Raw genomic sequence first — 26,841 nt, 5'->3', positions numbered from 1 at the left:
AATTCAGTAAAAATGAAAAAGATGCATTCAAGGCGGTGGATGAAGGTTTCTTTGCGTGCTTTTCGCACCTTGGCCGACTGTTTTTGTTATATCTTTGGTTCTAGGAGATATTTTAAGAAAATGTAAAGAGCACCGTAAAGAAGAATAAGAAACAAAACCATTGATATGTAATACACATTTCTAGGCTGAGAGTTTCCCTGAAAATTCAGTGAAAATGAAAAAATGCATTCAAGGCGGTGGATAAAGGTTTTGTTTGCGTGCGTTTCGTACCTTGGACGACTGTTTTTGTTATATCTTTGGTTCTAGGAGATATTTTAAGAAAATGTAAAGAGCACCGTAAAGAAGAATAAGAAACAAAACCATTGATATGTAATACACATTTCTAGGCTGAGAGTTTCCCTGAAAATTCAGTGAAAATGAAAAAGATGCATTCAAGGCGGTGGATAAAGGTTTTGTTTGCGTGCGTTTCGTACCTTGGACGACTGTTTTTGTTATATCTTTGGTTCTAGGAGATATTTTAAGAAAATGTAAAGAGCACCGTAAAGAAGAATAAGAAACAAAACCATTGATATGTAATACACATATCTAGGCTGAGAGTTTCCCTGAAAATTCAGTGAAAATGAAAAAGATGCATTCAAGGCGGTGGATAAAGGTTTTGTTTGCGTGCTTTTCGTACCTTGGCCGACTGTTTTTGTTATATCTTTGGTTCTAGGAGATATTTTAAGAAAATGTAAAAAGCACCGTAAAGAAGAATAAGAAACAAAACCATTGATATGTAATACACATTTCTAGGCTGAGAGTTTCCCTGAAAATTCAGTGAAAATGAAAAAATTGCATTCAAGGTGGTGGATAAAGGTTTTGTTTGCGTGCGTTTCGTACCTTGGCCGACTGTTTTTGTTATATCTTTGGTTCTAGGAGATATTTTAAGAAAATGTAAAAAGCACCGTAAAGAAGAATAAGAAACAAAACCATTGATATGTAATACACATTTCTAGGCTGAGAGTTTCCCTGAAAATTCAGTGAAAATGAAAAAATTGCATTCAAGGTGGTGGATAAAGGTTTTGTTTGCGTGCGTTTCGTACCTTGGCCGACTGTTTTTGTTATATCTTTGGTTCTAGGAGATATTTTAAGAAAATGTAAAGAGCACCGTAAAGAAGAATAAGAAACAAAACCATTGATATGTAATACACATATCTAGGCTGAGAGTTTCCCTGAAAATTCAGTGAAAATGAAAAAGATGCATTCAAGGCGGTGGATAAAGGTTTTGGTGCTTATTCTGTAACTTTCGATTACGATGGCCTCAGGCGTTCGATTCATTTGGTTCATTTTGTGTTCATTTGGTGTTCACGATCGCCTGCATGTCGAGTGCATTTTTGTGGTCGACAGCTGGCGTTCTGTTTACATCGAGCATCGAGCATCTGAAAAACAGTTATAGCGTCCTGATTGTGCATCAATAATTTCTTTCTGCTAATCGTATACTATTATTACAAAGGTTAAGTCGTTTTTATACCGAAAAAAACAAGTTAATTAACAGTTTTTTTACTTCAAACTGTCATTTTGAATTGCTTATTGTTTTCGAAACGTTTCGAAATTCGCATGAATCATCGAACGCCTGAGGCCATCGTAATCGAAAGTTACAGAATAAGCACCTTTGTTTGCGTGCTTTTCGTACCTTGGCCGACTGTTTTTGTTATATCTTTGGTTCTAGGAGATATTTTAAGAAAATGTAAAGAGCACCGTAAAGAAGAATAAGAAACAAAACCATTGATATGTAATACACATTTCTAGGCTGAGAGTTTCCCTGAAAATTCAGTGAAAATGAAAAAGATGCATTCAAGGCGGTGGATAAAGGTTTTGTTTGCGTGCGTTTCGTACCTTGGACGACTGTTTTTGTTATATCTTTGGTTCTAGGAGATATTTTAAGAAAATGTAAAGAGCACCGTAAAGAAGAATAAGAAACAAAACCATTGATATGTAATACACATTTCTAGGCTGAGAGTTTCCCTGAAAATTCAGTGAAAATGAAAAAAATGCATTCAACGCGGTGGATAAAGGTTTCTTTGCGTGCTTTTCGTACCTTGGCCGACTGTTTTTGTTATATCTTTGGTTCTAGGAGATATTTTAAGAAAATGTAAAAAGCACCGTAAAGAAGAATAAGAAACAAAACCATTGATATGTAATACACATTTCTAGGCTGAGAGTTTCCCTGAAAATTCAGTGAAAATGAAAAAATTGCATTCAAGGTGGTGGATAAAGGTTTTGTTTGCGTGCGTTTCGTACCTTGGCCGACTGTTTTTGTTATATCTTTGGTTCTAGGAGATATTTTAAGAAAATGTAAAAAGCACCGTAAAGAAGAATAAGAAACAAAACCATTGATATGTAATACACATTTCTAGGCTGAGAGTTTCCCTGAAAATTCAGTGAAAATGAAAAAATTGCATTCAAGGTGGTGGATAAAGGTTTTGTTTGCGTGCGTTTCGTACCTTGGCCGACTGTTTTTGTTATATCTTTGGTTCTAGGAGATATTTTAAGAAAATGTAAAGAGCACCGTAAAGAAGAATAAGAAACAAAACCATTGATATGTAATACACATATCTAGGCTGAGAGTTTCCCTGAAAATTCAGTGAAAATGAAAAAGATGCATTCAAGGCGGTGGATAAAGGTTTTGTTTGCGTGCTTTTCGTACCTTGGCCGACTGTTTTTGTTATATCTTTGGTTCTAGGAGATATTTTAAGAAAATGTAAAGAGCACCGTAAAGAAGAATAAGAAACAAAACCATTGATATGTAATACACATTTCTAGGCTGAGAGTTTCCCTGAAAATTCAGTGAAAATGAAAAAGATGCATTCAAGGCGGTGGATAAAGGTTTTGTTTGCGTGCGTTTCGTACCTTGGACGACTGTTTTTGTTATATCTTTGGTTCTAGGAGATATTTTAAGAAAATGTAAAGAGCACCGTAAAGAAGAATAAGAAACAAAACCATTGATATGTAATACACATTTCTAGGCTGAGAGTTTCCCTGAAAATTCAGTGAAAATGAAAAAAATGCATTCAACGCGGTGGATAAAGGTTTCTTTGCGTGCTTTTCGTACCTTGGCCGACTGTTTTTGTTATATCTTTGGTTCTAGGAGATATTTTAAGAAAATGTAAAGAGCACCGTAAAGAAGAATAAGAAACAAAACCATTGATATGTAATACACATATCTAGGCTGAGAGTTTCCCTGAAAATTCAGTGAAAATGAAAAAAATGCATTCAACGCGGTGGATAAAGGTTTCTTTGCGTGCTTTTCGTACCTTGGCCGACTGTTTTTGTTATATCTTTGGTTCTAGGAGATATTTTAAGAAAATGTAAAGAGCACCGTAAAGAAGAATAAGAAACAAAACCATTGATATGTAATACACATTTCTAGGCTGAGAGTTTCCCTGAAAATTCAGTGAAAATGAAAAAATGCATTCAAGGCGGTGGATAAAGGTTTTGTTTGCGTGCGTTTCGTACCTTGGACGACTGTTTTTGTTATATCTTTGGTTCTAGGAGATATTTTAAGAAAATGTAAAGAGCACCGTAAAGAAGAATAAGAAACAAAACCATTGATATGTAATACACATTTCTAGGCTGAGAGTTTCCCTGAAAATTCAGTGAAAATGAAAAAGATGCATTCAAGGCGGTGGATAAAGGTTTTGTTTGCGTGCGTTTCGTACCTTGGACGACTGTTTTTGTTATATCTTTGGTTCTAGGAGATATTTTAAGAAAATGTAAAGAGCACCGTAAAGAAGAATAAGAAACAAAACCATTGATATGTAATACACATATCTAGGCTGAGAGTTTCCCTGAAAATTCAGTGAAAATGAAAAAGATGCATTCAAGGCGGTGGATAAAGGTTTTGTTTGCGTGCTTTTCGTACCTTGGCCGACTGTTTTTGTTATATCTTTGGTTCTAGGAGATATTTTAAGAAAATGTAAAAAGCACCGTAAAGAAGAATAAGAAACAAAACCATTGATATGTAATACACATTTCTAGGCTGAGAGTTTCCCTGAAAATTCAGTGAAAATGAAAAAATTGCATTCAAGGTGGTGGATAAAGGTTTTGTTTGCGTGCTTTTCGTACCTTGGCCGACTGTTTTTGTTATATCTTTGGTTCTAGGAGATATTTTAAGAAAATGTAAAAAGCACCGTAAAGAAGAATAAGAAACAAAACCATTGGTATGTAATACACATATCTAGGCTGAGAGTTTCCCTGAAAATTCAGTGAAAATGAAAAAGATGCATTCAAGGCGGTGGATAAAGGTTTTGTTTGCGTGCTTTTCGTACCTTGGCCGACTGTTTTTGTTATATCTTTGGTTCTAGGAGATATTTTAAGAAAATGTAAAAAGCACCGTAAAGAAGAATAAGAAACAAAACCATTGATATGTAATACACATATCTAGGCTGAGAGTTTCCCTGAAAATTCAGTGAAAATGAAAAAGATGCATTCAAGGCGGTGGATAAAGGTTTTGTTTGCGTGCTTTTCGTACCTTGGCCGACTGTTTTTGTTATATCTTTGGTTCTAGGAGATATTTTAAGAAAATGTAAAGAGCACCGTAAAGAAGAATAAGAAACAAAACCATTGATATGTAATACACATTTCTAGGCTGAGAGTTTCCCTGAAAATTCAGTGAAAATGAAAAAGATGCATTCAAGGCGGTGGATAAAGGTTTTGTTTGCGTGCGTTTCGTACCTTGGACGACTGTTTTTGTTATATCTTTGGTTCTAGGAGATATTTTAAGAAAATGTAAAGAGCACCGTAAAGAAGAATAAGAAACAAAACCATTGATATGTAATACACATATCTAGGCTGAGAGTTTCCCTGAAAATTCAGTGAAAATGAAAAAAATGCATTCAACGCGGTGGATAAAGGTTTCTTTGCGTGCTTTTCGTACCTTGGCCGACTGTTTTTGTTATATCTTTGGTTCTAGGAGATATTTTAAGAAAATGTAAAGAGCACCGTAAAGAAGAATAAGAAACAAAACCATTGATATGTAATACACATATCTAGGCTGAGAGTTTCCCTGAAAATTCAGTGAAAATGAAAAAAATGCATTCAACGCGGTGGATAAAGGTTTCTTTGCGTGCTTTTCGTACCTTGGCCGACTGTTTTTGTTATATCTTTGGTTCTAGGAGATATTTTAAGAAAATGTAAAGAGCACCGTAAAGAAGAATAAGAAACAAAACCATTGATATGTAATACACATTTCTAGGCTGAGAGTTTCCCTGAAAATTCAGTGAAAATGAAAAAATGCATTCAAGGCGGTGGATAAAGGTTTTGTTTGCGTGCGTTTCGTACCTTGGACGACTGTTTTTGTTATATCTTTGGTTCTAGGAGATATTTTAAGAAAATGTAAAGAGCACCGTAAAGAAGAATAAGAAACAAAACCATTGATATGTAATACACATTTCTAGGCTGAGAGTTTCCCTGAAAATTCAGTGAAAATGAAAAAGATGCATTCAAGGCGGTGGATAAAGGTTTTGTTTGCGTGCGTTTCGTACCTTGGACGACTGTTTTTGTTATATCTTTGGTTCTAGGAGATATTTTAAGAAAATGTAAAGAGCACCGTAAAGAAGAATAAGAAACAAAACCATTGATATGTAATACACATTTCTAGGCTGAGAGTTTCCCTGAAAATTCAGTGAAAATGAAAAAAATGCATTCAACGCGGTGGATAAAGGTTTCTTTGCGTGCTTTTCGTACCTTGGCCGACTGTTTTTGTTATATCTTTGGTTCTAGGAGATATTTTAAGAAAATGTAAAGAGCACCGTAAAGAAGAATAAGAAACAAAACCATTGATATGTAATACACATTTCTAGGCTGAGAGTTTCCCTGAAAATTCAGTGAAAATGAAAAAGATGCATTCAAGGCGGTGGATAAAGGTTTTGTTTGCGTGCGTTTCGTACCTTGGACGACTGTTTTTGTTATATCTTTGGTTCTAGGAGATATTTTAAGAAAATGTAAAGAGCACCGTAAAGAAGAATAAGAAACAAAACCATTGATATGTAATACACATATCTAGGCTGAGAGTTTCCCTGAAAATTCAGTGAAAATGAAAAAAATGCATTCAACGCGGTGGATAAAGGTTTCTTTGCGTGCTTTTCGTACCTTGGCCGACTGTTTTTGTTATATCTTTGGTTCTAGGAGATATTTTAAGAAAATGTAAAGAGCACCGTAAAGAAGAATAAGAAACAAAACCATTGATATGTAATACACATTTCTAGGCTGAGAGTTTCCCTGAAAATTCAGTGAAAATGAAAAAGATGCATTCAAGGCGGTGGATAAAGGTTTTGTTTGCGTGCGTTTCGTACCTTGGACGACTGTTTTTGTTATATCTTTGGTTCTAGGAGATATTTTAAGAAAATGTAAAGAGCACCGTAAAGAAGAATAAGAAACAAAACCATTGATATGTAATACACATATCTAGGCTGAGAGTTTCCCTGAAAATTCAGTGAAAATGAAAAAAATGCATTCAACGCGGTGGATAAAGGTTTCTTTGCGTGCTTTTCGTACCTTGGCCGACTGTTTTTGTTATATCTTTGGTTCTAGGAGATATTTTAAGAAAATGTAAAGAGCACCGTAAAGAAGAATAAGAAACAAAACCATTGATATGTAATACACATTTCTAGGCTGAGAGTTTCCCTGAAAATTCAGTGAAAATGAAAAAGATGCATTCAAGGCGGTGGATAAAGGTTTTGTTTGCGTGCGTTTCGTACCTTGGACGACTGTTTTTGTTATATCTTTGGTTCTAGGAGATATTTTAAGAAAATGTAAAGAGCACCGTAAAGAAGAATAAGAAACAAAACCATTGATATGTAATACACATATCTAGGCTGAGAGTTTCCCTGAAAATTCAGTGAAAATGAAAAAAATGCATTCAACGCGGTGGATAAAGGTTTCTTTGCGTGCTTTTCGTACCTTGGCCGACTGTTTTTGTTATATCTTTGGTTCTAGGAGATATTTTAAGAAAATGTAAAGAGCACCGTAAAGAAGAATAAGAAACAAAACCATTGATATGTAATACACATTTCTAGGCTGAGAGTTTCCCTGAAAATTCAGTGAAAATGAAAAAGATGCATTCAAGGCGGTGGATAAAGGTTTTGTTTGCGTGCGTTTCGTACCTTGGCCGACTGTTTTTGTTATATCTTTGGTTCTAGGAGATATTTTAAGAAAATGTAAAGAGCACCGTAAAGAAGAATAAGAAACAAAACCATTGATATGTAATACACATTTCTAGGCTGAGAGTTTCCCTGAAAATTCAGTGAAAATGAAAAAGATGCATTCAAGGCGGTGGATAAAGGTTTTGTTTGCGTGCGTTTCGTACCTTGGACGACTGTTTTTGTTATATCTTTGGTTCTAGGAGATATTTTAAGAAAATGTAAAGAGCACCGTAAAGAAGAATAAGAAACAAAACCATTGATATGTAATACACATATCTAGGCTGAGAGTTTCCCTGAAAATTCAGTGAAAATGAAAAAAATGCATTCAACGCGGTGGATAAAGGTTTCTTTGCGTGCTTTTCGTACCTTGGCCGACTGTTTTTGTTATATCTTTGGTTCTAGGAGATATTTTAAGAAAATGTAAAGAGCACCGTAAAGAAGAATAAGAAACAAAACCATTGATATGTAATACACATTTCTAGGCTGAGAGTTTCCCTGAAAATTCAGTGAAAATGAAAAAGATGCATTCAAGGCGGTGGATAAAGGTTTTGTTTGCGTGCGTTTCGTACCTTGGACGACTGTTTTTGTTATATCTTTGGTTCTAGGAGATATTTTAAGAAAATGTAAAGAGCACCGTAAAGAAGAATAAGAAACAAAACCATTGATATGTAATACACATATCTAGGCTGAGAGTTTCCCTGAAAATTCAGTGAAAATGAAAAAAATGCATTCAACGCGGTGGATAAAGGTTTCTTTGCGTGCTTTTCGTACCTTGGCCGACTGTTTTTGTTATATCTTTGGTTCTAGGAGATATTTTAAGAAAATGTAAAGAGCACCGTAAAGAAGAATAAGAAACAAAACCATTGATATGTAATACACATTTCTAGGCTGAGAGTTTCCCTGAAAATTCAGTGAAAATGAAAAAGATGCATTCAAGGCGGTGGATAAAGGTTTTGTTTGCGTGCGTTTCGTACCTTGGACGACTGTTTTTGTTATATCTTTGGTTCTAGGAGATATTTTAAGAAAATGTAAAGAGCACCGTAAAGAAGAATAAGAAACAAAACCATTGATATGTAATACACATATCTAGGCTGAGAGTTTCCCTGAAAATTCAGTGAAAATGAAAAAAATGCATTCAACGCGGTGGATAAAGGTTTCTTTGCGTGCTTTTCGTACCTTGGCCGACTGTTTTTGTTATATCTTTGGTTCTAGGAGATATTTTAAGAAAATGTAAAGAGCACCGTAAAGAAGAATAAGAAACAAAACCATTGATATGTAATACACATTTCTAGGCTGAGAGTTTCCCTGAAAATTCAGTGAAAATGAAAAAGATGCATTCAAGGCGGTGGATAAAGGTTTTGTTTGCGTGCGTTTCGTACCTTGGACGACTGTTTTTGTTATATCTTTGGTTCTAGGAGATATTTTAAGAAAATGTAAAGAGCACCGTAAAGAAGAATAAGAAACAAAACCATTGATATGTAATACACATATCTAGGCTGAGAGTTTCCCTGAAAATTCAGTGAAAATGAAAAAAATGCATTCAACGCGGTGGATAAAGGTTTCTTTGCGTGCTTTTCGTACCTTGGCCGACTGTTTTTGTTATATCTTTGGTTCTAGGAGATATTTTAAGAAAATGTAAAGAGCACCGTAAAGAAGAATAAGAAACAAAACCATTGATATGTAATACACATTTCTAGGCTGAGAGTTTCCCTGAAAATTCAGTGAAAATGAAAAAGATGCATTCAAGGCGGTGGATAAAGGTTTTGTTTGCGTGCGTTTCGTACCTTGGACGACTGTTTTTGTTATATCTTTGGTTCTAGGAGATATTTTAAGAAAATGTAAAGAGCACCGTAAAGAAGAATAAGAAACAAAACCATTGATATGTAATACACATATCTAGGCTGAGAGTTTCCCTGAAAATTCAGTGAAAATGAAAAAAATGCATTCAACGCGGTGGATAAAGGTTTCTTTGCGTGCTTTTCGTACCTTGGCCGACTGTTTTTGTTATATCTTTGGTTCTAAGAGATATTTTAAGAAAATGTAAAGAGCACCGTAAAGAAGAATAAGAAACAAAACCATTGATATGTAATACACATATCTAGGCTGAGAGTTTCCCTGAAAATTCAGTGAAAATGAAAAAGATGCATTCAAGGCGGTGGATAAAGGTTTTGTTTGCGTGCGTTTCGTACCTTGGACGACTGTTTTTGTTATATCTTTGGTTCTAGGAGATATTTTAAGAAAATGTAAAGAGCACCGTAAAGAAGAATAAGAAACAAAACCATTGATATGTAATACACATATCTAGGCTGAGAGTTTCCCTGAAAATTCAGTGAAAATGAAAAAAATGCATTCAACGCGGTGGATAAAGGTTTCTTTGCGTGCTTTTCGTACCTTGGCCGACTGTTTTTGTTATATCTTTGGTTCTAGGAGATATTTTAAGAAAATGTAAAGAGCACCGTAAAGAAGAATAAGAAACAAAACCATTGATATGTAATACACATTTCTAGGCTGAGAGTTTCCCTGAAAATTCAGTGAAAATGAAAAAATGCATTCAAGGCGGTGGATAAAGGTTTTGTTTGCGTGCGTTTCGTACCTTGGACGACTGTTTTTGTTATATCTTTGGTTCTAGGAGATATTTTAAGAAAATGTAAAGAGCACCGTAAAGAAGAATAAGAAACAAAACCATTGATATGTAATACACATATCTAGGCTGAGAGTTTCCCTGAAAATTCAGTGAAAATGAAAAAGATGCATTCAAGGCGGTGGATAAAGGTTTTGTTTGCGTGCTTTTCGTACCTTGGCCGACTGTTTTTGTTATATCTTTGGTTCTAAGAGATATTTTAAGAAAATGTAAAGAGCACCGTAAAGAAGAATAAGAAACAAAACCATTGATATGTAATACACATATCTAGGCTGAGAGTTTCCCTGAAAATTCAGTGAAAATGAAAAAGATGCATTCAAGGCGGTGGATAAAGGTTTTGTTTGCGTGCTTTTCGTACCTTGGCCGACTGTTTTTGTTATATCTTTGGTTCTAAGAGATATTTTAAGAAAATGTAAAGAGCACCGTAAAGAAGAATAAGAAACAAAACCATTGATATGTAATACACATATCTAGGCTGAGAGTTTCCCTGAAAATTCAGTGAAAATGAAAAAAATGCATTCAAGGCGGTGGATAAAGGTTTCTTTGCGTGCTTTTCGTACCTTGGCCGACTGTTTTTGTTATATCTTTGGTTCTAGGAGATATTTTAAGAAAATGTAAAGAGCACCGTAAAGAAGAATAAGAAACAAAACCATTGATATGTAATACACATATCTAGGCTGAGAGTTTCCCTGAAAATTCAGTGAAAATGAAAAAGATGCATTCAAGGCGGTGGATAAAGGTTTCTTTGCGTGCTTTTCGTACCTTGGCCGACTGTTTTTGTTATATCTTTAGTTTTAGGAGATATTTTAAGAAAATGTAAAAAGCACCGTAAAGAAGAATAAGAAACAAAACCATTGATATGTAATACACATATCTAGGCTGAGAGTTTCCCTGAAAATTCAGTGAAAATGAAAAAGATGCATTCAAGGCGGTGGATAAAGGTTTTGTTTGCGTGCTTTTCGTACCTTGGCCGACTGTTTTTGTTATATCTTTGGTTCTAGGAGATATTTTAAGAAAATGTAAAAAGCACCGTAAAGAAGAATAAGAAACAAAACCATTGATATGTAATACACATATCTAGGCTGAGAGTTTCCCTGAAAATTCAGTGAAAATGAAAAAGATGCATTCAAGGCGGTGGATAAAGGTTTTGTTTGCGTGCTTTTCGTACCTTGGCCGACTGTTTTTGTTATATCTTTGGTTCTAGGAGATATTTTAAGAAAATGTAAAGAGCACCGTAAAGAAGAATAAGAAACAAAACCATTGATATGTAATACACATATCTAGGCTGAGAGTTTCCCTGAAAATTCAGTGAAAATGAAAAAGATGCATTCAAGGCGGTGGATAAAGGTTTTGTTTGCGTGCTTTTCGTACCTTGGCCGACTGTTTTTGTTATATCTTTGGTTCTAGGAGATATTTTAAGAAAATGTAAAAAGCACCGTAAAGAAGAATAAGAAACAAAACCATTGATATGTAATACACATTTCTAGGCTGAGAGTTTCCCTGAAAATTCAGTGAAAATGAAAAAATTGCATTCAAGGTGGTGGATAAAGGTTTTGTTTGCGTGCGTTTCGTACCTTGGCCGACTGTTTTGGATATCTCTTTGGTTCTAGGAGATATTTTAAGAAAATGTGAAAAAGCACCGTAAAGAAGAATAAAAAACAAAACCATTGATATGTAATATGTGGAACATCCTGTACGACAGCGTGCTGGCCGTCCAGCTTCGACCGGATTGCAGCATCTACGCATGCGCAGACGATGTCGATAATTACGGCTCTCGCAACAACACCAGCACTGGCGATTGAACGAGCAACAGGGGCAGTCGATGCGGTGCGGGGATGGATGATTGCCCACGATTTGAAGCTGGCTACAGAGAAGACGGAGACCCTAGTCTTCACATCGATGAGGAAAGACAGGGTCACGACTTACGAGATGGATGGACAGGCACTCAACGTATCCAGAAGCATCCGATACTTAGGCATGATGCTGCAGGAGCGCCTCCAGTGGGGGCCACACGTTCGGTACATAGCGGAGAAGGCGATGAAGCAGGTCCAGGCTCTCCGGTTTGTCATGCGGAACCACGGCGGACCTGTTGAGCCAGTCCCGGAAGATTGTAGCCAGTGTCATCGACTCGACACTGTGCTACGCTGCCCCCATATGGGCAGAGAAAGCGACGAGACAAATGCAACGCAACCGGCGCATCCTGCAACGAGTGCAACGCGAACGATGGCGAAAGGCGTCGCCAGCACCTTCCGCACCGCTAGTTACTGGTCGGCGGTACTCCTGGCTAGGCTTATTCCAATATGCCTACGGCTAAACGAAGACGCCCGCTGCTACAGGGCCACCCGTGAACACCAGGCCTGCGCTATGACAATCAGGAAGCGCGAGCGCGCCGCTACGTTCCAGGCCTGTCCCCTGTCACAGTCGGTGGATTCGTCGCGTCATCCCGGATGGGGAGCAGTGGTGCAGCAGGAATCATGGACAAGTGAACTTCCACCTGTCGCAGATTCTTTCCGGTCACGGTTTCTTCCGTGAATATCGGCACGGCAGAGGGTTTACTCGGTCCCCAGACTGCACCAACTGTCACGGAGTGCCAGCGACCGCAGAGCACAGTGTTGTTCGACGTTGTCCTCGATTCAGCGCGGTTCGAGCGATCAGTGCCTGATGGAGAGAGGCACGATTCTAACGCCGGAACGTGCTATTACAGGGTGTACCATAAAAAAATGCAAAAATTTTTTTTTAAAGTTCAAAGCCATTTTTTTATATTTTCTACTGTTTCAAAGTATTTCATTCGCTCTATATTTCTCTGTTTATCAAAAACAAACAAAATGAGTGGGTTTGTCGGCCTGTTTTCTCAATGAAATTCTCCAAGCGGTTACGAATTCGAGAACACCCTTCGGTAACATAAGTGTCCAACTTAGAAGACCAGGCTTTGATGATAAACGATTTCAGCGAACCAACCGTGTACGGTGTGATGGTTCACAGGTCTTAGGTCGAACAAACGCCCATATTGAATAGCGCAACCGATTTAATTCAGGACCGCTTGGAGGGCATAAATCATTCGACCAAAAATTCATGTTTACCTTCCACCATGTTTCAGACCGTTAAGACGTATAGTAGGGGCCTCCATCTTGCTGAAACTCAACATTTTCTGGTGTTTTGAAGTTTGCATTAATCCATGCTAAAACGTGTTCCTTCAAAAAAAATCATATTCACATCAATATTCATTTTAATATGGGATTTTATGAAAAAAGATTTTGTGATTTTCAAACCATCAGAGACAACTGCTCCAAACGTCGTTATTCCACCGGGGATCTCGAAAGTTGACTTGAATTTTATGTTCTCTAGTACATCCTTAGCCTTTAGGGGTGAAATGAGCCTATTCGTGCAGGAAATCCGTGCTGGGCCAATTGTGAAAAGATTCTCATCAGAGAACACGATAACAATGTTTCTTCGTCTTCAAAACTGACAACAAATGCATCGAACGCTCATATCGCACGATGCTTTATCCTTTCAACTATTAACACTTCACCCTAGCTCTAGAGGTTGCTTTTAGGTCATATTTGGCCAACCGATGCATGAAGGATCTTGAGATATTCGTCTCTTTTGCAAGCTGTCGTATGGATCGCACTGGATTTCGCTTAACTTTTGCTCTCACCGATCTTACCCTTTTTTTCAGTGCGCTCAGATCGTTGCCGATCACTAACGTGTTTCCTAGGCCTTGGCCCTTCATAAATAGAACGTTTAATCCTGTAAACAATGCCAAGATTACATCTGAGGACCGCTGTTATATCTATGAGATTTCTCTTGGGCGCGAAGCAAACTCGACACCTGTCGCCTTTGAGTACAGTTTTCCGAACAAACCATTATTTGCACGGGTACTTATTATACATCATTTGATAAGATAAGACTCTCACGAACACAACGATACCCCATAATGCCAAATTGGCGTTGAAAAAATACTCAAAACAGAGCAATGAAAGCATTTGCATTTTTTTTTATGGTACACCCTGTAGAGCACATGCTTCAGGGAACACACCAGTGGGACAACGTGAGTCGAGCCGCCCGGGAGATCACCTCTCAACTGCAACGCGAATGGGCGAAGGAGCAGGCCAGAGTAGCACGGCTTGAGGCAGCGTCAGCTCCCGCCCTAGCGGCCGCAATTATCGAAACGCGCCGTTTACGCGGCGCAACGCGACACACGTGACCCGCTTCATCGGAGGCAGGGCTGCGCGTCGCCCAGCAACGGCAGCAGCGGTGCGTAGAGTACAGTGGTGGGAGTAAGCGGGAGGACCAGCCACACCCAGTGGATTAGCCTGAAAAGGAACGGATTGCCGTTGGTGAGGCAGAGGGCTGCGGACCGTTTAGTCGAGTAAATGATTGTCTCTAAAAATTGTTAATAGTGGAGGACAAGCGGTCTACCCTATTGTCCCTTCCCGCCGATAACGCGTCCGGCTAGTACGCAGGTTAGCAAACGGTTCAATTCTTTGTCTGCATCGTCTGCGCATCGTCTTTGGTACGTGGTAAACCAAATGCGTGCGTGCAGGGTATCCTTCGACATAAAGAAACGCCCGTTTTTGATAATTTTTTGTGGCGTAACCATTCATCTTTATTTTTTCAATTAAACGGCATATTAAACGACAACTTTTGAAGAATATTTGACATTGTTTGCATTCGTTGCTAAATTCATGCATTCGAACATTCGTTGCTAAATTCATCCGTGGCATCAAATATAAAGAAACGCCCGGTATTTTCCGTTTTTCCGACTGTTTTTCGAGACAATACCTGTGTGTGAGGGTGGGTGTGTGAGAGAGAGAGGGAGAGGGAGAGCGAGAGAGAGAGAGAGAGAGAGAGAGAGAGAAAGCGTGCCACAGTGGGATCCCTGATAATCGGGGCGGCCCGGGACACTTCAAATGTCTCGCCTCAGTCAGTGGCAGTAATCCAGCAGCCCAGCAACTGGAGCACCGAGGATTGACCGAGGTTCCACTGTCCACAGCAGCCGCTCGTGTGCGCCGAATCGCACGAACGTTTTCCACCCAACGAACGCCGCTTCGTTGTTCGCGATGCGCGTGATGGGTTGGGGGCGGGGGGTGGGGGGTGGTGTGGGTTGGTGGGTGATGAACAGACAGAAGGGGAGATTATGGCCATATTATCCGCGCGTCCCTTGGCGGCCGGCGGCGTTGACGCGCGATGAGTCGGTCGCGAGACGATACGCCCGTTCGAAAACAATAAATCGTCGTCTTGAGCGCAAAACGGCAATCCAGAGAGAGAGAGAGAGAGAGAGAGAGAGAGAGAGAGAACGAAGAGCGGCGTAGCGAGGAGCTTTGGCCTGATGAGCCCGTTGTCCAGACTAGCGCATAAGAAAATCTATTGGTAACTATTTCTATTGTTTTGTGACTAACGAGAACATTTATGCAGCCAATATTTTACATGGTGTAGGCATAGAAATCCGCTGCTTTTTTTTACCAAATTGAATCATTTATTTTTCAAGCAGTCTTAACAAACCATTTAGTATTTTTCAATGAAGCATTTTCCATGGGTAGTTACTACATTTTTCCATGTTTCGGGGAAATGATCGATTTCCCTGGCGAATAAAAAAATAAATCCTCATCTAGCAATACTTTCGCAAAGAGTACGGTGGTGTGCAGTAAAAACAAATTATTGCAACCAAACAGGTAATATTTAGACAAGCACAATGTCTCGCGGGTACCAGGTGTATAGCCTTAAAACTGCTGTTTGCTAGAAAATGGGTTTACAGACCAAATTGAACTTGCATTGACATGCCATACTGTTTTTTTGTGTTTATTTGACACCTGGTTAAATATTTCAATCCACTCCATAAGTGATACTACACTACAACATATATTTTTTCTTGCTTAATCATGTCTAGTTTTGTGTTTTGTCTAAATAATGGCAAAATGTAGTATTTTTCAAACCAAATAAGCATTATTTTGACGATTTGGATGGATAAAACCGGTATTGGCATGATTACAGCCATAAGGGACCCACCATACCGCACCGTAAGTTCCAAACTAAATCTCGTTATAAAGGGCTCGATGTCGTGAGTGACTTGCTCATCATGCGCAGTTTCCCAGTGGTTTAAGTTAAACGCAAATGGCTTCAGTTATTTACAAGGAGCTTGTAAAAGACGTTTTAATTCACCCCATTGAAAATAACGAGGTGTAAGACCTTATTTTTCAGTAAGATAACAAATGAACTCATTTATGCCAACAATTGCATGCATAGTTTGAAGACAAAAACGTTCCTGTTTATAAAAGTATGGCATGAATTTCTTAATGCAATCAAATAGAAAGCCCTTTGTGTTTGTTATTTGTATTGGTTTTTGCAAAAGATCGGCAAATTCCAAATATTTCGTGATCATGTCGAAGCCATTGACGACTGTAAGATTAAACATTGATAGACAAGCCCAATAAATCTTATCGCATCCCATGGCAAATGATAGTATTTAATTGGTTAGAAATGGAGGCAATAATAAAAATAAAAATACCAACTTGGAAAACGGATGGCTCGGATATAATACAGTGTGGACCGGGGGTTTGCACGGCTTTCCTTCTGGCACTTCTGGCTTTAGTGCACGGGTGCGCCAGGACGCGCACCGATGGCTGACGATGTCTTCTGGCCGCCGCTGGCAAGCCGAACGCCGCTCCGGCCGGAAGCCGAGATCCGAAGTCGCGCCTGGGCAGTCGGACCGAGAGAGAGAGAGAGAGAGAGAGAGAGAGAGAAAGAGAGGGGTTGGGTGGGGGGGTGGGGGGTGCTGTTGTATAATCAACGGGGTTTTGGCCCTTGTTCGGGGTTCGCGTTCGGTGGCCAGCAGCAGTTGCTCGTGCACTACCGACCAGAAACCGTGGGCCGCTCTCTCTCTCTCTCTCTCTGTCTCTGTCTGTGTGGTGTGTGCTAGATGCGTTCGTGAACCGCGTTCGCACAGCCCCAGCGCTAACAGCGCTGACATTCCCGTCGTGTTATCCCGTCCCATCCCTGCACGAAAACAAACACTCCGGAGTTCCGCGAGAGTGGAAACAGGAAGCTGCTCCGAAGCCAGTGGCCAGTGGCCAGGACCAGGACCAGGACCAGGAACCCACCCCCTTACCACTGTGTGTGTGTGGGGTGCCACAGGGTGCCGGATCGTCGTTACGCAACGTTCGCAACGTACTATCGGAGGCTAAAGAGGAGGCTGTGCGCACCCTGGGGGCGCGGGAAGGGGGAGAGGGAGGAGGACAAAGGAAGAGTACGGACGCCTCGCGCTGTCACACGTGACGTCACGACGTGTTTTTGTGTGTAGTGTGTGGTTGTGTTTGTTGCGCCTCGTCCTCCAAAAGTCCGGCAGGCGGTGGAGTGGTGTGTGGCCGATGTGTGGTGCACGTGCGTTCACCACCGGTCAGTGTTTCATTTTTTTCTAGTGGTGGTGGTCCATCTCACACACAGTGTCGCAGCACCAACGGAGCACCCGATCAAAAAGCGCAACTATCAACGCCGGAATCCAACGCCAAAACCAACGGTACACCGGCCCGTCAGCCAGTCTGCTCGCATGCGACACTAGCATGGCAGCATGTTCGCCGAAAGGAGCACCCTCTGCCGTTTATATAATACCTTAATTTTCATGCAGCGTAAGTAGCCGAAAACCCCGCACAAATCGTGCACCTTTTGAGAGGAGGAGGCGGAGGAGGAGGGAGGAACAGTAGAAAGGGGAAACAGGCCAGTGCCGCCAGTGAGTAGGAGGTCTAAACATAGCAAAACATTCCACATCGCATTTCCATCCCCCCCCCCCCCCCCACTCCCCGGATAAAACAAAACACTCCACTCCAGGAACTCCATCGATCCCGTTCGGTTGGTGGAAGGGTGCATAAAAAAACAGGGGGAGGAAAAGGGGGAAGGGGAAAGATATTATAGATCAGTTGAGCATCTCGCGGTGTGGCGTGGGTTTTGTTTACCTTTTGTTGAGTCAAGCAAGCAGCGAACGAGCGGGCAAGCGATGCTCGAATGCTTGATTAAATGGCCACCACCACCACCACCACCATCTCCTAGCTACCCCTAGAGCAACCCTAGGTAGCAGCAGTAGCAGCAGCAGCAGCAGCAGTCTGCCATCTGGCCGATCTGGCGGGTTCACAAACAGGCACACCCGGCCTATAGCTGATTGATTTGACCTTCGCGTGCATGCTCTCGCTTCCTCTCCCGCTCTCCCTCTCTGGCGAGTTCTCGAGGCGGATTAGGGCTCGCAGCGAGACCGAATTGAGTGCGATGCGATTTGCATTCATCGTCGTCGTCGTCGTCGTCGTCTGATGGCCGTCTGATTAAATTGCCCCTTCGGGTCGGTCGGACACACTGGCGGCCATTGCGCTGGAATCCGGGGACTTCCGGTGTCCGGTGGTTGGCGGACTCGATGGAGCAGCCTGGTGGTTCTCGTCCGGAGCCTGGGATTTTCCTCCCCTTTTAATTCCCTTTTGCCATGCGTACGTCACTTGTTGCACCTGCACCCGAGGCTCGACCAGTGGCTGACAAACGCCTACTGTGGGTGCCCGGTGCCAAACCAATGTCGACGACGCCATCCGCATGCCTCTCGAACTCTCTGGGCAACAGGTTCCGCGGCCACGAGGGGGATGCAATGTACTCTCGTTTTTTTTTTTTTTTTTTTTTTTTTACACAGTGGCACGGAGGACACCCGCTACTGTCAGCACACAACACACTCCAACATCCACTGACGGGTCCTTTTCTTTCGGGTAGGGCGAGCACACTGGCACGAGCGAGCGAGCGAGCGAGAGAGCGAGCGAGACAAAGGGAAAGAGATAATGAATCCAGTCCGCCCCTGTGTCGCTCTGTGTCTGTGTGCAACAAAAGCAACAAACACCGCAACAACAAAAGAAAAGCGGGGGGGAGCACAAAAACAAGCACCCGCGAGCGTGCGGTGTCGCGAGGGCTTCTACAGGGTGCGCCATCAGGATGTGTCCTATTTTAATTATTGTTGAATAACTCTGTCATTTTTCAGCCGATTGTGGAAAATATACCAGTTTTATTTAGGTTTTTTCTATGTCATTTATTGTGCCGCACTCAAAATATGCTATCGATGACCGCCTTCATTGGCGCATACAAAAAAAAGAGGTTTTTTCGGGCATTTTAGATTGTTTTGACAACATTTAAGGAGTTATTTTGGCTATTTCAGCTCCAATATTTGCTCTCAGTTGTTTCCATAGTCTTCGGTTTGTTGGCATAAACCTTAGTTTTCAAATAGAACCACAGAAAAAAAGGGGAGCCAGCGCTGTCCACGTTGCATCCATTGCTCGACCGCAGCATTCACTATTAACCCTTTTTTTTTTTCAATATGAAGTGCGACAATTTTAGTCCGCTCTTTTAACGTAAAGTGTTCCAATATTAAAATGGCATAGACTGAAGTTTCAGAAACTGTCCTGTTTGTCGAAATCGGCTGAAAAATCACAGAGCGATTCAACGTTTAAAATAGAATACATCCTGATGGCGCACCCTGTACAGTTACATCATACCGTCGGCATTCTGGCCTGACCGCTGGCCTGTGCTGTGCCCGATGGAACAAGAACAAAGGGGGGAGTGAGAAGGCGGGGGGGGGGGGGGGGGCAGGAGAGATGAATGCAGGCTGGCGAACTGTTGGGGTTTATTTTGTTCGAATAAATCTTATTGCATTGATGAGTCACCCAGGAAACAAAAACTCAACCTCCAAGTGTTAGTAGTGGTGGTGGTGGTGGTGGTCGGTAAGTGAAAACGCTATGACGCATTTGGAACCACATAGTCCCCCCGCCCTGACGTCCTGTCCGGGGAAAGGTGGGGCGTCGAAAGGGTTCAGCAGATCGAGGGCGCACGCGACCGTCTCGGCCGCCCTCGTATCGATCCGCTTGCGATGAAGCTACCAGCACGCAGCACCTTTCGTGCGTGCATTTGTGTGCGTGGATTATTTGCTTCTTTGTTTTGCAGGATGCGTGTTTCTCGTCTGTGTTGCGTGCCGATAGCCCTAGACGCGCCGGCATTGATTTCTTTCACTATCCAAAGGCTGACAAAGGGAGAAGGGGGGGGGGGGGGGGGGCGCTATTTCTATTACGAAACCAGTGGTGACGGGCCCCACGATTGCATGTCCCGGGATGCCTGGTGGATCCCTCTTTGATCTGGCTATTGTACTGCGCTATTTCTGGAGGCTTGTGCCCGAGGGTCCGCAGGTATTTCCTCTATTTTTCTCTTACTCTTCCTATTTTTCTCTTGTTCGGTCTCTATCCTGCTGCATCCAGTGCTCTACGTCACACGGGCGTTCGGTGTCATCTTCGAGGAGTACGTGGTGGACCAGGGCCGCAACCTGACCCTGCGCTGCGACTCGCGCCATCCAGTGCGATGGGTGCGCGAGGGTCGCCGGGAGGACGTCCGTCAGTTCCAGGTAAGTGTGCCGGCCAGTACAACAAAGGATGCCCTGCCCCAAAGAGCTGGGCCTACCGGCCGGGCGCAACCTGATATCGTCCGCGTCCGGTCAACAGGTCCTGGGCCCCGGAGCCTGTGTCTCCGGTCGGCTCCGAATCCAATTAGCTTCACCTGACCAAGCCTGTTGTGTGCACGAACGGGCACACAACCCGTCCGTGGTATCCGGGCGGTGCAGGACTTATCGGATCGAGCACAACGCCCGCTAATTAAGGTGTCTAAGGTTTCGGTGTGAAGAGGCACCGCAGCGCCGGACAGACGCTGGGACGCTATCTCCTCTGGAATCTGGTCGGTTTCTTTCGTTTTTTGGGCTTTTTCTTTAACCGACAACCGGTCAAAGGCCTTTTTGTAGCCTTACAAGGGGGGGCTTCGCTGTTTACTTATATTTGTGATACATGCTTTTAACGTTTTTTCTTGAAAGCTGATCCTTTCCAGAGTATTGTGTAAAAGTTTAGGAACAATCAACGAAAAACTGACAAGGATACAGATTTTTGAAAATCCGCGTTTCATACAAAGATCCATTTGAAGAGCGTTTCCCAAAAACCAACGTTTTCAAAGTTGGTGCCCATCCAGTACCGTAAAAACTACTGGGCCGATCGATTCGAAATTTTTAACACATAATCTATACACTTTTTCCCAGGTAGTCCCGTCGAGATATTAGTAAAATTGTTGATACTTTTTTTTAAACAAATCTTTAGAAATTGTGTTTTTAGGCAAAATGACAAAAAGCACCACTTTTCAACTTCAAATATCTGCCAAAAATCGAAAAATGAGACTATCAACAAAAGCTCAACAGGGCTACCTGGATACACTTATAATCTTTCAAATGAGTATCGATTTGTATTTTTCTGATGATCCGTCATGTCGCTACGATGGGCACAGTAAAAAGTATCTGTTCGCGGACACGACTGTTTAAAATTGATGCCATGGGTGAAGTTTTCAATAAATCTTCTCTAAAAGAGAACTGAATATTCTTCAAACGTTGAAGTTTAATATGCCATTCACTTGAAAGAATAAAGTTGAATGGTTACGTCACAAAAAAAACGTCAAATATTATCCTTTTTTTGGCCAGAAATTTGCGAATCCTCCCATTCCCCCCCCCCCCCCCCCCTTAAAGATAGATAAAGAGCGCGCGCGCGAGAGAGAGAGAGAGAGAGAGAGAGAAAGAGAGAGATATATATATATATATGCCATTGGAGATAGCTCTGGAGAGAGTCGCATGGTATAAATATTAAAATGTTCATGAATGGCTAATGGCGATCAGCTGGAGCTGGACTGCCGGCGGGCGGGCGGGGGGGGCACTGATCTGCATCTGACATTATTTTCCCGTTTCGAGCGCTTCGTTCGATCACACATTCACACACGAACAATCCGATCCAGTGGATCCGTTTCCGTCAGCGACTCTCCACGTTTCGACTGGAGCATCACATCAGGATCATCTGCATGGAATGGTTTTGCTGGTTTTATGGACCCATAATCCCGCTGAATGATGATGATGGGTCACAAAGACAAAGAAGTTGTGCAATTACCTATATGCTCTGTCTCTCTCGCTCTCTGTATCTTTTTCTGGGTCGGCTTAGGGTTTTCTTTTGGTTTGTTGTCGTAAATTTTTTGCCGACCCGTGACGTCTTTGCATCCGTCCCTGCTAGACTCGCTCGCGCAGGGTCCTTTTTTAGCCTCTTGGGGGCCCTGAGCACACTATGATAACAGCGCCCCCCTTTTTTAATGTCTTCTAAATTTAAGTTGCGGACATTTGTTTTTTAACTCAAAATCAATTGACATCAACGATAAGGTATTCAAACGCTCTTGCTGAATTACAGTTCTTAATTCATTTTTGATTCGTTTTCATTTTGAAAAAGATCGTTCTTCACAGTTAGTTACCATCAAACTTAGAAAAACACATAGAGCTATCTATACATTGGGAACAATGTCTTCGATTTGATTTTCTTTCATAACGTGATAAATTTGTAATATAGTGTTGGGCTCTTCACTTTTTAATTGATACCGTTTTAGATATTCTGCTAAATGAAGACATTCTGCTTCTAATTCTTTCTCATTTAGGACTTCTTTGCAATTTTTACTTAACTCATCTAGATTTAATACTTTTAAATGACAAAAGAACCCAAGCATTTGGCTAAAGTTTTTATATGAATCTAACCGCTGTTTTAATTAACTGCCAGGGTGTCAATTTATAATAATTCAATTGGAATATTAAAAATTACAAACTGTTTCGGCTAAATACTCTGATTTATGCTTAAAAATCTTTCAACAGGATCACGACCTTAAACATATCTGACTATAAATGTTAATTGATCTACGTGGGATAAATCTGGCGTACTGTCAACACTGATGGAAATTTACTTTAATAATTTAATTTCTTTTGTAATTGTTTTAAGAACATGTTTCCCCATAAAATCAATAAATTCATTATTTCACTCTAGGGGCCCAGACCAGTGTGAGGAAAATACACCCAGCGAAATTAAAATAGCACCACCCAGTTTTTTTCTTATAAAAAGACGAATCGTTAAGTTTCAATCAAATGCTTTCTGCTACATGTGCTGAAAAACAGTTACGGATTAAACTAGCATGAGTTTGTTTTATTTGGTTTAGCCGGTTTTTGGAAAATCCAGGAAAACCAAAAAAAGGGTGCGAAATAAAAATAGCACCACTTAAGATTTTCAACAAACATCCACCTGTGTTTCGCAAAATTCATCATGGTTTTGGCATTTGTTCATGAACTAACTGATTTGAATTAAACAGCTGATTGCAATTAAATGCGATTGCAGCAATAAAATCAGTGTTTCGAGACAAATCAAATCAGGGTTTCGAGCGTTAAATGACTGATTTGCTCTCAGTGCTGCAGAACTCGACATTTCAGCATGTTTACACAATCAAATTGCTTTCTGTGTTCATAAACACGACGTGTAAGCATATACCAAGAGGATTTCTATGTGATTCATTTTCTATGATCCGGAAAACGGGTTGAACATTCGATAACGCAGGATTCGAAGTTCCTGCAGATCTCTAAATCTAGGCATTGCGCAAATCGAGCTAGTAGTATTGTAAGTCATCTAAACCGTCAAGGTTGACCTTTAATCTAAAATGATCGAGTTATTCCATTCTTCGGACAGGAAATGTGATTTTTCGCGAAGCTCAAATAATACACTTTACGTAGCTTACCTGCCAGCATTTGTTGTACGTGCACGTGTAGTCACTGTCGGATCTAATTTTGCGCGGATTTAAGATGTTGATCTTTTCTCATTCACTAAAATCTGTAGCATTATCCTGTTATGCTTTGCCGAAACCCCACTTTTCTCCCCACAATTCTCGATAGGATCAAGTTTATCGCTATTTTTCAACATTTTTCCATCAGCTGTGTGTGCTTGATGAAGTATTTGAACCATTTTTCTGTTAGAACAGCTCGCTGATTATGATAGGTTATAATTTTTACCTTTTCCTCGAATGTTAGATGGTCTGATGGAATCATAGGAACTAAATCAAATGGAGAAAAAAATGATTTCACTGCTAATTGCACATACTTAGAGTCCACTTTCATAGTCCTGCAAACCAAAGCATAGTTCTTTCAAATGAGTGAAAAAAGTAAAATTAACCTAAGGTGGTGCTAGTTTTATTTCGCACGGTTTTATTTATTAAAAAATGAGTTTAAATGTTCGCACTAAAAAATAATATCCCAAATAGCAGTTCAAAACATTGATAGCGAGCACACGGATAAAATTAACATAGCGACTGGCATTGTTTCTAAGATTTTTGGAAAAATAATGGGAAAGATGACCCTGCGCTCGCGTCTCGCTATTTGATTTGAGGACACCCCCGAATACTGACACCCTCTCTCCCCCTCTCACTCTCCCTCCGGAACAGACGGATGGTTCGCTGGTGCTGACGAACCTGACTGCCCAGGACAGCGGCCGGTACACGTGTTCGGCGGCCGTACCCACACTCACAACGGTGACCGTCCTGGAGGAAACCGTACCGTCCGGGGACGATGGCGATGGTGACGGACCGGTCACTAACGGTACGGTCGGTGCCGGTGTTGCCGCCACCGCGCTCCTCGATTCCGTTGCGTCGCCCGAGAACGCAACGTCCGAATCGATGGCCACCGATGGCGCCGGCGAGGAGGAGGAGGAGGAGGTGGAGGTGGAGGAGGAAGAGCAACGGGGGGAAGGGCGTGCGCAGCCGGAAAGCTTCGTGGAGCTGCTGAAGGTGAATGTGAAGGTGCGGACGCCACCGCTGGCCGTCTCGAACTTTTACGTCCGCGCCTCCACCATCATCGCGGTGCTGGTGTGGGAGGTGATGCCGAACCGGACCGGCGGGTACGCGATCCGGGACTTTACCGCCGAGATGCGCCGTATGCGCGACCCTAGCGGCAGTGACACCACAGTAGCAACAGACGCACCGGAGCTGCCTTGGGAGACAATCGATCCGCGGCACATCAGCCCGAATGCGGTACGTTTTGTTTTGTTTTGTTTTTTTTTTTTTGCGTCCCTTTACCTCTCCCTCTCTCACTCTGTGTAACACTCTGTCTCTCCCATTTTAGCGGCAGCTCGAGATCTATCACCTCATCCCCAACACAACGTACGAGTTCCGCATCTGGGGCAACAATCAGCTCGGTGCCGGCGAGATCGTCACCATCCTGGCCACTACGCAGCCCCGCATGGAGGAGAAAGGTAATGCACGCTCGCTCCCAACTGTCTCTCTCTCGCCACATTACTCGACATTTGTGCTCTTCTCTTCCTCGCTCCCCTCCCCCCGCACAAAAACCATCGCAAAAACCACAGATCTGGTGCGGCGCATCATGGTCGACGCGAAGAACTTCGATACGCGCGTCTGGATCGCGGCGGTCGGCATCGTCATGGGTACGCTCGTGATCCTGTCGCTCGGGACCTGCATCGTGCTGTACAAGGAGTGCCGCGAACCAGCCGGTACGCCCCCAGCAACCACTTTACCACCGCATCACTTCGACTGCTAATATAGATGGTGCTGCTGGTACCCGAGGCTTCCCCCCTCTCCCCGGGGGCCGCTTCCCAATTTCCCCCTAATTGTTTTGTGTGTTTTTTTGTTTTTGTTTTTGTTTTATTGGTTTGTTTGTTTGTTCTGCGCATCGCTTCTGTTCACTCGCCAGGGTTGGTGCCTATTCGCCGCCTTCGCTGTTTGTTATGTGTTGTTATGTGTTTTTACATTGAGAAATCTCCCCTCTCCCCACCCAACCCACCCTAAAAGCAGGTTATATTGCTTCCGTATCCAGTGCTCTGTTTTTTTTTTTTCTTCGACTTAGTTACTATTGTTTTCTTTTTACAGTGCCCGGCACAAATAACAATCCACTCACGACGATTATCTACATTCCTCCGAGACGGTTAAGTTTCGCGCATGTAACAATTATTTGTATATTTTTATCTTGTAGAATGAACCCTGCAGCTTATTTCGTCATTTGTTTTTTTTTTTTTTAATTTGCATGCAGCATAAATCAGTAAATTGAATTTTAAGCTTGAATGACCAGTTTAGGGTGTGACACAAAAATCCACTTAATGTTTTCAATGCATAACTTAAAGAAAAGTTATTATAATGAGACATTTGCAATTTATATGGCCCCGTCTCTCCTTGATAAGTGATTTGAGAGAAACGTTTTGGAATGCTTACTATCATTTTTCTTGGGTAGAGTGGACCCAACCATCACCTGCCATCATTAAGCGCTTCATATAAAATTATTGCCCGTAGGTTACACTCAATATTTACAGCTGAACGTCTAAAATAGTCCAGATTCATTGTAGAGTGTGCAATGGGGCTGTGGTCAGGCTACGTAAAGCGACTGGAAACATTTTGTTTTCGCGAAGTTTGTCTTGTTTTTCTTTTTTGCTTGGTCGATAAGGTTTTTTTTCTTAATGACATAGCTTACAACCCATGGTTAGGAATGCCTCAAATGTTTTTACGGTTAGAAATCGATACTTATAACATCCCACATTATTTTGAAGTAAACAGAAGGTGATTCAATGGTAGTTTTCATTATTCATAGATACCAGGAGTGAATATAGTGGCCGCTTGGCTTCACATCCATTATCGCCACTTCCAAAATTTAAACAATGTTATACAATTCCCAGTAAGCCTTATCGACTACTCCCATACTTTATAGCTATTGTACACTCTGTATAACTTTTTTTAAAAACCCCGCACGTCACGTGAAAAGATATTTTTACACACCTTTTAAGATTCAGAAAAAAAATCACTTTTCCGGCAACTTATACTCGCAAACAATAACCTCAATCAACAATCAAGCAATTTTACAATTAAAAACACAGCAAAATCCAACAGCACAACAAGCGAGAAGTAGATCAATTGATAAATATCAATTTTAGAATTTGATTTCTTACTGATATGTAAGGTGGATTTTTTGTTTAGTGTCACACCCTAACCTGGTAATTCAAAGTTAAAATACAATTAACTAATTTATGCTGCATGCAAATTTAAAAAACCATACAACGAAATAAGCTACAGGCTTCATTGTACAAGATAAAAATATACACATAATTGTTACATGCGCGAAACTTAACCGCTTCGGAGCAA

General features: G+C 41.5%; 1 protein-coding gene across 1 annotated transcript in view; it reads left to right on the top strand.

Moving 5' to 3' along the window:
* Positions 1 to 16,674: 16,674 nt before the first annotated feature.
* LOC126581740 (uncharacterized) overlaps positions 16,675 to 26,841 on the top strand; it is a 13,081-nt gene continuing 2,914 nt past the window's right edge. Inside the window, exons 1-5 of the mRNA XM_050245610.1 lie at positions 16,675 to 17,444; positions 20,085 to 20,227; positions 24,145 to 24,729; positions 24,821 to 24,950; positions 25,062 to 25,205. Coding sequence (XP_050101567.1) covers positions 17,387 to 17,444; positions 20,085 to 20,227; positions 24,145 to 24,729; positions 24,821 to 24,950; positions 25,062 to 25,205 — 1,060 coding nt within the window. The 5' untranslated portion in view covers positions 16,675 to 17,386. The remainder of the gene's footprint in view (positions 17,445 to 20,084; positions 20,228 to 24,144; positions 24,730 to 24,820; positions 24,951 to 25,061; positions 25,206 to 26,841) is intronic.

Source organism: Anopheles aquasalis, chromosome X, assembly GCF_943734665.1.
Source record: "Anopheles aquasalis chromosome X, idAnoAquaMG_Q_19, whole genome shotgun sequence".
Classification (NCBI taxonomy): Eukaryota; Metazoa; Arthropoda; class Insecta; order Diptera; family Culicidae; genus Anopheles; species Anopheles aquasalis.
This window is presented reverse-complemented; position numbering and strand designations above follow the sequence as displayed.